Source organism: Heterodontus francisci, chromosome 30 (genome assembly GCF_036365525.1).
Source record: "Heterodontus francisci isolate sHetFra1 chromosome 30, sHetFra1.hap1, whole genome shotgun sequence".
In the NCBI taxonomy this organism is placed as follows: Eukaryota; Metazoa; Chordata; class Chondrichthyes; order Heterodontiformes; family Heterodontidae; genus Heterodontus; species Heterodontus francisci.
Window position 1 is genome coordinate 28,715,537 of NC_090400.1, and position 12,144 is coordinate 28,727,680.

The 12,144-nt window shown below is 41.8% G+C and overlaps 1 protein-coding gene across 3 annotated transcripts in view; it reads left to right on the forward strand.

Annotated features, from left to right (window-relative positions):
- Nucleotides 1-12,144, forward strand: part of caln1 (calneuron 1) — a 330,421-nt gene that overhangs the window by 60,059 nt on the left and 258,218 nt on the right. For all 3 annotated transcript variants that reach the window (XM_068009959.1, XM_068009960.1, XM_068009958.1), the window contains exon 4: nucleotides 1,997-2,109. In XM_068009959.1, coding sequence (XP_067866060.1) covers nucleotides 1,997-2,109 — 113 coding nt within the window. The remainder of the gene's footprint in view (nucleotides 1-1,996; nucleotides 2,110-12,144) is intronic.

Consider the following 12,144-nt stretch of genomic DNA (forward strand, 5'->3'; position numbering starts at 1 on the left):
GCAAAAAAAACCACATTCAAAATAGGCTAATAGGATGCTGGCCTTGATTACAAGAAATAGGGAATATAAAAACAAGCTTATACAGAGTGTTGCTCACGCCTCATTTAAAACACTAGGGTAGATTTTACAACTGGGCTTTCCTAATGGACAACATTGTGGGACTGGAGTGCACTTTCATTCATTTTAAAGAATGAAAATGGTGGGGCACTAATCTCTGTACCTGAATACCTGATGTTAACTTGCATAACATGAAGGAGGTGGGTGTGTTGGCTTCTGTCGCCTCAAGCTAATGAAAGGAAAATCAGGCATGTTTCCTGCTCCAAAAGACTCCCAGAGCCTACTTGAACTCATTGCCCATGCTCTGACAAGGCACTGCAAGGCTGCTGGCACTCATAACTGTACTATAAAGTGGGTCTGCAGTTACACCACATAACAGCCAGCTTCAGAGTGGCCAAGATAGGTAGAGAAGACCTGTGGAGGAAACAACAGGAAAAAAAGGAGGGGTAAAGGACTGAGTGTTTTCTGAAGTTTGGTGCAGTATGCTAGAGATCCTGCGATTTGTGCCAATGAGTGGAAATATAATAAAGCTTCTAATTGAGTCCTCCTTGTATTCCACAGTTTCAAGAAATGTATCCTCCCCTACTAATACTGCAGTATTTCACTGTTAAGTCCAATTGATTCAACACCTCCACCCACTCATCCTTTTGCATGGTCTATCAGGCCTATCACCGCTAATTGCCAACATGTGCACTTAGAAAGAACTCACAAAGAATCTACCAGCAACAAACTGGTCAGCAAGATTAATACATTTTTCCTTAACATTTCTTCCCATATTTGCTGCCTCTTCCTAAATACACTGTCTCTTCAGGTGGAGGGCTGGTGAATGAATTGATGTGTGTTAACGGCAATGTGTTTTGTTGAATGATAATTTTTTTTAATCCACTGACTGAAGTTCTGAATTTATTATTTTTATAAAGACATTTTATAAAGACAAGCAGCCAGCAAAGCCATCCTTTCAACTGAAGATGATCACCTAGTTTGCTACACTGTATCCTACATTGCAAAGGCCCGTGAGGAGAGAGACAAAATGTCTGTTCAGTCCCCAGCATGAACCAAGACCCAGGAGGTTTCTAGGAACTACCTGTTCTCTCAGTAAGCAGAGAAATACTGCTAACTGCTATGTTTGAATCACTGAGTGACTGTTATGTGACAAGCCCCTCCCCATCTGTGGTTTTTAAGCTGGTGTTTTCTCTGCAGTAGAGGAGAAGCAACTGGACTCTGACATGAGCACACGCTAAGTGGGGGTCCTTCTCTCTCTATTCTGCCTATTGAAAGACCATCTTTGCACACTCCGGCTACAATCAGAAATTCCGTTGGAGGAAATCTTCTGCATCGCTATCTCCAAGGGACTCACCAAACCAGTCATCTACCTCTTAAAACTAAAAACCTCAGGACCACTGAATTCAGCTAGAAGCCAGCTGAATCACTAACCTTCACAGACTGAATACCTTTTTTATGGACTCTAACTCAACCAATCTACCTTTCCCCACTCTGTAACCTATTTGTGTGTGTGTAAACTTCCAGTGTGTGTGTGTGTGTGAGTGAAAGTTGGTGCGTTGTTTATTATTTTATTAGTTCGGTTTAGGTGCTATAAACTTAACCTCTTTCTTTAACTCAAGAAATCCTGTCCGATTGGTTCTTGTTATGATCATAGCAAGTAAGTAATGAAACGCCTACTGAATTGTTCCAGTACATCCACTTTAAGAAAGAATTAAACCTGTTGTGGTCAAACAAGGAGAGGGAAAAGAAGGAAGTCCTTCGATCCCTCCTCACTTGACCATAACAGAAATTATGTTACAGTGGACTATGATGCAGGTGCAGGAAGCTGGAGAAACCCTTGCAAAAGGACAGTATCTTAATTTTATCAGCATGAAAAGAAAAATATCAAAACCAGAGCTTCAGCAAGAATGATTGTTTACTAACTTGTGTTTTGCAGGTGATGGACAAGTGGACTTTGATGAATTTATGACAATACTAGGCCCTAAACTGTTGTCATCAGAAGTGCGAGAAGGTTTTCATGGCAGTACAATAGACTCCATATTCTGGCAGGTAAGGTATTTATTTGATTAGACACTTTGTGGTAATAGGCAGCACAACCTGCATATTAAAGTCTTGTGCAGGATCACACAGCAGCAAGGTCTGTTTGATACTTTAATGTAGAAGATGTACAATCACAGTGCTTAGCAGTTAAGTGTTCTGATTTCAGTTCCAGAGTGCAGTAATGATTGATTTACACCACATGAGGTAAAATTACATTTATAAATTTGCATTAAAAAGTCTGCTTTATTATAAAAATATATTCATGTTCTTTTGCGACATCGCAGTGACTCCAGTGACACGACAGCAGCTTCCCTGTGACAACATAATGCAGATTCATTCATTTATGATGCCACAGGAGTTAATATTTAACATAGGGATGTTAATCATTCTACCCATTCATGCCAGGAAGTTATATTTAAAATTAGTTTTGCAGAGAGGATTTTGTTTATGTACTATTTATAAAAAAAATTGCACAGTTATAAAGAATGCATTTACAATTTCTCTACAAATCATAAAAAAGAAAGCATTTTCTTCTTGGCAGGTCTATCTATATATGTGCCTGTAGGATGAAAAGGATACTCAGTGGGGACCAATAGAATGAGAACTGTGTCATTACTGCATTTTTGTTTAATAATGTTTTATCATTTTGGATTTTAAAGTAATGATTAACATTTGATGAAAAATACAGTTGAACTATGGCTGGTGAGAACTTGTTTGTGGCAGTTTGAGGTACTGCAGTGATTTTTGTTCTGTAATTGCTGTTTGACGCCTAGCACTGTTAGTGAAAAGCACTCGGTTGTTCCTGCTTTTTGTCCCTTCTGTTGCTCAGCTCAGTGGGAGCTGCTCTATCCATGGATTGACAAGCCCATAGAATTTGCTGGGGAAACACAGTTTGTCATGAATGATATCAGTGCATTGAAATGATCATCATGATTTTTATGTAAATAGAGCTAACACGACTAAAGAGACCTTGCTCACTCCGTCGTCTCCCCCAGTGATGGTCGGTACAAATTATTAATTAGACAACTGACAGGCACAGGTTTGAGTTATCAGTGGGTTAACTGTAGGTACCAGGAATGACTCATGAGTGGCATGGTGAGCAATACCACTTACCAGTGTCACCCCCATGGAATAATATCAATTGTAAGTGTCCTAACGTAGAATCATTTAAAATCTTACATCACAGGAGGAGGCCATTCGTTCTGTCATGCATGTGCCGGCTCATAGAGCTGTCCAATTTAGTCCCACACCCCAGCTTTTTACCCATAATTCTGCAAATTACTCTGAGTATATTGCCATTTGAAAGTTCCTATAGAATCTGCTTCTACAACACTTTTAGGTAGTTTGTTCTTAACAACCCTCTGTGTGTAAAGTATCTCCTCATTTCCCCTGTAGTTCTTTTGCAAATTATTTTAAACAAGCAGAGACCTGTAAAACATTTGCAATGAAATTAGTATATTTATTGCAACTGTACTTCTTTAAATCCCCATCCCATTCCTTTTATCCCTTTCATATCATTCCCATCCCGATCCCACCCCTTGGCCTATGCCATCCTCATGCCCCATTCCAAACCTCCCATGCATTCCCCCACCCCCATCCCCACCCCATGCAGTAGTTCCCTCTCCTATGCTGTCCACTCCCCTCCACCTCCCATGCCATCCACACCCCCTTCCCATGACGTATCCTCCCCAATGTCATCTCCCCCACCCCTCCCCCAATCCCTCCAACGTTTTTTTTGGGCTTGCCTTACCTTCCGCTGTTTTTTCTCAACCAACACCACCCCACCACCACCCCCCCCCCCCCCCCGCACCATCCGACTGCCACCAACTGTTGGTAACTGCATGTGGCACACATGCTCTAGTCCTCCATGCACCCCATGTGTCTCCACCAAATCAACCCACTGACCAATCAGAACAGTGCGGTCAGACAAGAACTGCATATTATTATTGTAGATTAAGTTTCTCATGTTACAGCCTTACCTTCCGCTGTTTTTTGTCATCGCCGCCAGCGCCAACTGTTGGCAGCTGCATTTGCATCACCCGCTTCAGTTCTCCGCAAGCCCCACGTATGTGCCGTCACAGAGACTGGCAAAACATTTGCAGTCAAAGTAGTATTCTTGCAACAGCACTTATTTAAATACAGGATTTCTAGTTATTCTTTCACTAAAGACTTTAACAGAATCAAAACTTCTGACTCTGGAAAAAGTCACATAAAGCTGTGGATGTGTGAAAACACTGGGTTTAATGTAAATTGGAGTTAGTAACCACCCCTCTGAAACATGCACATAGAATCATAGAGTTATACAGAACAGAAACAGGCCCTTCAACCCATCGTGTCCGTGCCGGCCATCAAGCACTATTCTAATACCATTTTCCAGCACTTGGCCCATAGCCTTGTATGCTATGGCATTTCAAGTGCTCATCTAAATACTTCTTAAATGTTGTGAGGGCACCTGTCTTTACCAACCCTTCAGGCTGTGTGTTCCAGATTCCAACCACTCTCCGGGTGAAAATTTCTTTGCTCAGATCCCCTCTAAATCTCCTGCCCCTTACCTTAAATCTATGCCCCCTGGTTATTGACACCTCAGCTAAGGGAAAAAGGTTCTTCCTATCTACCCTATCTATGCTCCTCATAATTTTGTATACCTCTATCAGGTCCCCCTTCAAACTTCTCAGCTCTAGGGAAAACAACCCTAGCCTATCCAGTTTCTCTTCATAGCTGAAATGCTCCAGCCCAGGCAACATCCTGGTGAATCTCCTCTGCACCCTCTCCAGTGCAATCACATTAAGGAAATGGCCCTTGAAATAGTAGTTGCATTGCTAACCACTTTTCAAAATTCTATAGACTCTGGAACAGTTCCAACAGATTGGAGGTTGGATTGGAGCTAATGTAACCCCACTATTTAAAAAAGGAGGTAGAGAGAAAACAGGGAATTATATACCGGTTAGCCTGACATCAATAGTGGGGAAAATGCTAGAGTCCATTATAAAAGATGTAATAGCAGAGCACATGGAAAACAATGACAGGATCGGACAAAGTCAACATGGATTTACAAAAGGGAAATCATGTTTGACAAATCTACTGGGATTTTTTGAGGATGTAACTAGTAGAATAGATAAGGGAGAACCAGTGTATATGGTGTATTTGGAACTTTCAGAAGGCTTTCGATAAGGTTTCACATAAGAGATTGGCATACAAAATTAAAGTACATGGAATTGGGGGTAAAGGTACATTGATAGAGAACTGGTTGGCAGACAGGAAACAAAGAGTAGGAATAAATGAGCCTTTTTCCGAGTGGCAGGCAGTGACTAGTGGGGTACTGCAGGGACCAGTGCTAGGACCCCAGCTATTCACAATATATATTAATGATATAGCTGAGGGAATTAAATGTAAGATATCCAAGTTTGCAGATGCGACAAAGCTGGGTGGGAGGGTGAGCTGTGGGGAGGATGCAGAGAAGCTCCAGTGTTATTTGGGCAGGTTGAGTGAGTGGGCAAATGCATGGCAGATGCAGTATAATGTGGATAAATGTGAGGTTATCCACTTTGGTGGTAAAAACAGAAAGGCAGATTATTATCTGAATGGCGATAGATTGGAAAAGGGGAGGTGCAGCGAGACCTGGGTGTCCTTGTGCACCAATCGCTGAAAGTAAGCATGCAAGTGCAGCAAGCAGTTAGGAAGGCAAATGGTATGTTGGCCTTCATAGCGAGAGGATTTGAGTACAGGAGCAAGGATATCTTGCTGCAATTGTACAAGGCCTTGGTGAGACCACATCTGGAGTATTGTGTGCAGTATTGGTCTCCTTAACTGAGGAAGGATGTTCTTGCTATGGAGGGAGTGCAGCGAAGGTTCACCAGACTGATTCCTGGGATGGCAGGACTGACGTATGAAGAGAGATTGGGTCGATTAGGCTTGTATTCGCTAGAGTTTAGAAGAATGAGAGGGGATCTCATAGAAACCTACAAAATTCTAACAGGACTGGACAGACTAGATGCAGGAAGGATGTTCCTGATGGTGGGGGAGTCCAGGACCAGAGTTCACAGTCTAAGGATAAGGGGTAAGCCATTAAGGACTGAGATGAGGAGGGATTTCTTCACCCAGAGAGTGGTGAACCTGTGGAATTCTCTACCACGGAAAGCAGTTGAGGCCAAATCATTAAATATATTCAAGAAAGAGTTAGATACAGTTCTTAGGGCTAAAGGGATCAAGGGATACAGGAAGAAAGCGGGAACAGGGTACTGAGTTTGGATGATCAGCCATGATCATATTGAATGGCGGAGCAGGCTCAAATGGCCGAATGGCCTACTCCTGCTCCTATTTTTCTATGTTTCTATCATCCCTATAGTGTGGCGACGAGAACTGTACACAGTACTCCAGCTGCGGCCTATCTACCATTTTGTGCAGCTCCATCATAACCTCCCTGCTCTTATATTCTGTGCCTTGGCTAATAAAGGCAAGTATCCCATATGCCTTCGTAACCACCTTATCTACCTGTGCTGGTGCCTTCAGTGATCTATGGACAAGTACACCAAGGTCCCTCTAACCCTCTGTACTTCCTAGGGTCCTACCATCTATTATATATTCCCTCGCCTTGGTAGTCACCCCCAAATGTATCACCTCACACCTCTCAGGATTAAATTCCATTTGCTACTGCTCTGCCCATCTTACCAGCTCATCTATATCGTCCTGTAATCTAAGGCTTTCCTCCTCACTATTTATGACACCACTAATTTTCATGTCATCTGCAAACTTACTGACCATACCTCCAATATTCACGTCTAAGTCATTAATGTATACTACAAACAGCAAGGTCCCAGCACCGATCCCTGCAGTACTCCACTGGTTACAGGCTTCCAATTGCAAAAACAACCCTTGACCATCATCTGGTGGCCTTAGTGGCCTCCTGCCACTAAGCCAATTTTGGATCCAATTTGCCAAATTGCCCTGGATCCCATGGGCTCTATTCTTCTTGACCAATCACCCATGCGGGACCTTATCAGAAGCCTTACTGAAGTCTGTGTAGACTACATCAACTGCTTTACCCTCATCTACACACCTAGTCATCTCCTCAAAAAATTCAATCAAGTTTGTTAGATATGATCTCCTCTGACAAAGCCATGCTGACTATCCTTGATTAATCCCTGCCTCTCCAAGTGGAGATTTATCCTGTTCCTTAGAATTTTTTCCAGTAGTTTAGCTACCACTGATGCTAGACTCACTGGCTTGTAATGACCTGGTTTATCCCTGCTACCCTTCTTGAATAATGGCACCACAATCGCTGTCTTCCAGTCCTCTGGCACCTCTCCTCTGGCCAAAGAGGATTTGAAAATTTGTGTCAGAGCCCTTGCTATCTCCTCCCTTGCCTCACATAACAGCTTGGGATACATCTCATCTGGGCCTGAGGATTTATCCACTTTTAAGCCCACTGAAACTGCTAATACCTCCTCCCTTTCAATGCTAATTTGTTCAAGTATATCACAATCCCCCTACCTGATCTCTACACCTACATCGTCCTTCTCCATAGTGAACACAGATGAAAAGTAATCATTTAAAACCTCACCTACGTCTTCCAGCTCAACACACAGATTACCACTTTGGTCCCTAATGGGCCCTACTCTTTCCATGGTTATCCTCTTGCCTTTAATATACTTATAAAATACCTTGGGATTTTCTTTAATCTTGCCTGCCTGCGTTTTTTTCATGCCCCCTCTTCACTCTCCCAATTACTTTTTTAAGTACCCCGCTACACTTTCTATACTTCTCTAGGGCCTCCACTGTTTTCAGTCCTCTGAATCTGCCATAAGCCTCCTTTTTTTCCATATCCAATCCTGTATATCCCTTGACATCCAGGGTTCCTTTTACGAGAACATGTTGGCCCTGAACTCTCACTATTTCCTTTTTGAATGACTCCCACTGGTCAGCTGTAGACTTTCCTACAAGTAGCTGCTCCCAGTCCACATTGGTCAGCTCCTGTTTTATCATATTGAAATTAGCCTTCTGCCAATTCAGTACAATTCGGTCCATCTTTGTCCTTTTCCATTACTACCTTAAATCTTACAAAGTTATGGTCACTATCCCTGAAATGCTCCCCCACTGACACTTCTATCACTTGTCCGGCATAGTTCCCTAAGATTAGGTGCAGTACCACCCCTTCTGTTGTAGGACATTCTACGTGCTGGATCAAAAAGCTCTCCTGTATGCACTTTAGGAATTTCGCCCCTTTAAGCCTTTTGCACTAAGACTATCCCAGTTAATAATGGGGAACTTGAAATCCCCTACTATTATTACCCTACTATTTCTACATCTCCCTGAGATTTGCCTACATATCTGCTTCTCTCTCTCTCCCTGACTGTTTGGACGCCCGTAGTATACTCTCAGCCAAGTGCTTGCCCCCTTTTTTTTTTTAAGTTCTACCCATATGGCCTCATTTGAGGAATTTTCTAAGGTATCATCCCTCCTTACTGCAGAATTTGACTCCTTGATCAATAGTGCAATACCACCTCCTCTTTTACACCCCCCACCGTCACACCTGACGAATCTACATCCTGGAATATTGAGTTGCCAGTCCTGCCGTTGCCTCAACCAACAAAAAGTTTAATCGAATGCAATAAACCGAATTGGATTTTTAAAATATTTCAGTGGTGAAGAAAACTAAATGCACCCCATGTAAATGACACTCAGAGTTTAATTTAATGCAATAATGGAATTCGTCTTAAAAAACGCACTTAAGTCCTCCACACGACTGATGTGTGTCTGCCTGCGCCATAGCAGAAACCAGCAAAACATTTGCAGTCAAAGTAGTATCTTTAGTGCAACAGTACTTCTTTAAATATAGGATTTTTAGTTATTCTTTCACCATAGACTTTAATCGAAGCAAAACTTCTGACTCTGGAAAAAGCTACATAAAGCTGTGGATGTGCAAAAATAGAGTTTAAAATGGAACTGAAAAGTAAATGCGCCCCAGGTGGACAATGCTCGCATATCTCAAAGTTTAATTGAATGCAATTAACGGAATTGGGTTTAAAAAAATTGCTGTTTTAAGATTGCAGTTAGCAACCACTTCACTGAAACAACATTTTTCATCCCCATCAGTTTAACGCATTACTGTGAAGTAATTCTACAGCTTTTGCACTCAGCTGGCCAGGCAGTGTCTTCTTTATAAGATTCTTAGCTGCATGAAGGAATATGTACTAAGAAAAGGCTATTAATCCCCTGTAGTTTGCACTGATGCTGACTCTTTCCAAAGACAGAAGAGATTTGCATCTATTCAGCACTCTCTTGTGTCTTTCAAATGTCGCAAAGCACCTGCATAGATTAATTATCTAGTGCAGTTCTGTGAGATAACATGGCAACCGTTTTATGCACAGCAAGGTTCCACAAAATAAAGTGAGGAGTTTTAAAAATTGCAGTTAGCAACCACTTCCTGAAACAACTGACATGGCAGAGATTAGAAGCGCCACACCTGGTTGTAAACAGAGGACCTTACATCTTACTCCAAGCGCTTTATATCTGATGGATCAAAAAATTATTATACTTGGTACACTCAGTTGCCAATTGTTACAATAAAGCTTTAAAATATCCGATTAAGCAACTGTCATCACACAGGTGCAGAACAAATCAACCCAATGATCAATCAGAAAGTGCGGACAGACAAAAACAGCATATTATTATTATTATAGATTTGTAACCTCTGGTTGCCAACTTACTTGCCAGAGGAAACAGTTTCTCCCTTCTTGCAGTTAATGTGTGTACATAGATTTCCAAAAGGGCATTTGATAAAGTGCCACATAATAGGCTTGCATGCAAAGTTGAAGCCCATGGAATGTAAGGAAATTTGGCAGCATTGATACAACGTTGGCTGATAAGAGAGAGGAAACAGAGTAGTGATGAACGGTTGTTTTCCAGATTGGAGGACACTAGACTGTGGGCTCTCCCAGAGGTCGGTTCCTAGACCACTGCTTTTCTTGCTATATATTAATGACCTAGACCTTGATGTACAGTACACAATTTCAAAATTTGTAGATGACGCAAAACTTGCAAGTGTTATGAACCATGAGAAGGATCGTGATAGACTTCAAGAGGACGTACACAGGCTAGTGGACTGGGTGGGCACGTGGCAGATGAAATTTAATGCTGAGAAATGTGAAGTGATACATTTTGATAGGAAGAACAAGGAAAGGCAATATAAAATTAAGGGTACAATTCTAAAGTGGGTGCTGGAATAGAGAGACCTGGCGTATATGTGCAGAAATCGTTGAAGGTGGCAGGACAGGTTGAGAAAGTGATTAAAAAGGCATACGGAATTCTCAGCTTTATAAATAGAGGCATAGAGTACAAAAGCAAGGAAGTTGTGATAAACCTGTGTAAAACACTGGTTCAGCCTCAAGTGGAGTATTGTGTCAGTTCTGGGTACTGCACTTTAAAAGAAGGATGTGAAGGCTTTGGACAGGGTTCAGAAAAGATCTATAAGAATGGCTCCAGGGATGAGGGATTTTAATAATTATATGGATAGTTTACGACCAAGGTGGGAATAATGCACTGTTAATTCAGACCCACTACTCCACAGGTAATAGCATATCAAATAAAGTTTTCCACCTGCCAAAGAATAGCCAAATTAAACACTTTATTTATCTCCCCCAGAATAAAGCACAACAAACCAGGTTTCTTTAAACAACAACAACATTAACTATTTATTAGAAAAGAGATAATAAGTCTTAACTACTAATGAGATAAATCTATATATATGAAAAGTTCCTTCGTTCCTTAGCCCTCAGGCACACACACATACATTAAAAAAAATGGTTAACCGGGGAAAAAGGATTTTGGTTTACATCTGTTTCTTAGGAATAGAAGGAATAAAAAATTATTGAGTTCATCATGTTCTGGCAGGATGTTTTCAGTTTGGTGAGGTGTCCCAGAGTTGAATAGTCAGATGCCACTCTAAGTCTCCCCAGGCGAGGTTGGTGAACAGTCTGTGATGGGTAGGCTTTCAAGGCAATTTGTCTGCAGCATGCGTCACACAGGTCTTTCAGCAGGGGTGCAGTAACCGGTCTGCTTGGGCTTTTAAAAACAGCAGTCTAGCAGTAGAAGCTTTCTTGAGATTTCAGGATCTCCCAAAACACAGGAGACAATAGGAGCCACTCTGGAGGCAGGAATTCTTCAGAGACTGGAGGCAATCGGATTCTGCCACCTTTCAAATGCAGGATTCCTTTTCAAGAGATGCAGGTCTCCTTTACAAAGAGAGGTAACAGTTTTCTGGGTCTCCCTCTCTTGCTCCAGGCAGGTCAAAGCAAAGATTTCAAATGCCTACACTTTGTCCAATTCAAAGGCTTTTTAAAGGGTCCAAGGTGAAAAAAGAACCTTCCTGAACATCGTCACATGTCCAGCCACAGTGTCTCCCCCTGTCACTCAAAAGCTGTTCTGGAGAAAGGGCAAACCCCTGTGGTTTCCTTGAAATTGCTGGCTTTCCTGTTCTTGTACAAGTTCAACTTCCTTGCAAAGTACCCATAAAATTCAACTCTTGTTATGAATTCCTTTCAAAACATTGCAGGAATTCCAACTATTTTCAGGTTAGTGTCCACTGAGCAAAAAAATTCTTATCTCAGTTTTTTAAACAAACCGAATTCTGTTTTCTTTTTCAAAACAAAACACTTGTAACAATAGATAGGAAAAACTGGAGTTGTTTTCCTTAGAGAAGAGAAGGTGGAGAAGAGATTTGATAGGTGTTCAAAATCATGAGGGGTCTGGACAGAGTAGATAGAGGGAAATTGTTCCCTTTGGCAGAAGAATCGAGAACCAGAGGGCACCAATTTAAAGAGGTTGGCAAAAGCAATAAAGGCAACAAGTGGAAAAACTTTTTTACGCAGGGAGTGGTTAGGACCTGGAATGCACTTAATGATTATGTGGTGGAGGCAGATTCAACCATGGCTTTCAAAAGGGAATTGGATAAGCACCTGAAGAAAAATAAAATTGCAGGGCTGTGGGGTTAGCATGGGGGAGTGGGACTAGCTAAGTTGCTCTTGCAGAGAGCTGGCATGAACGTGA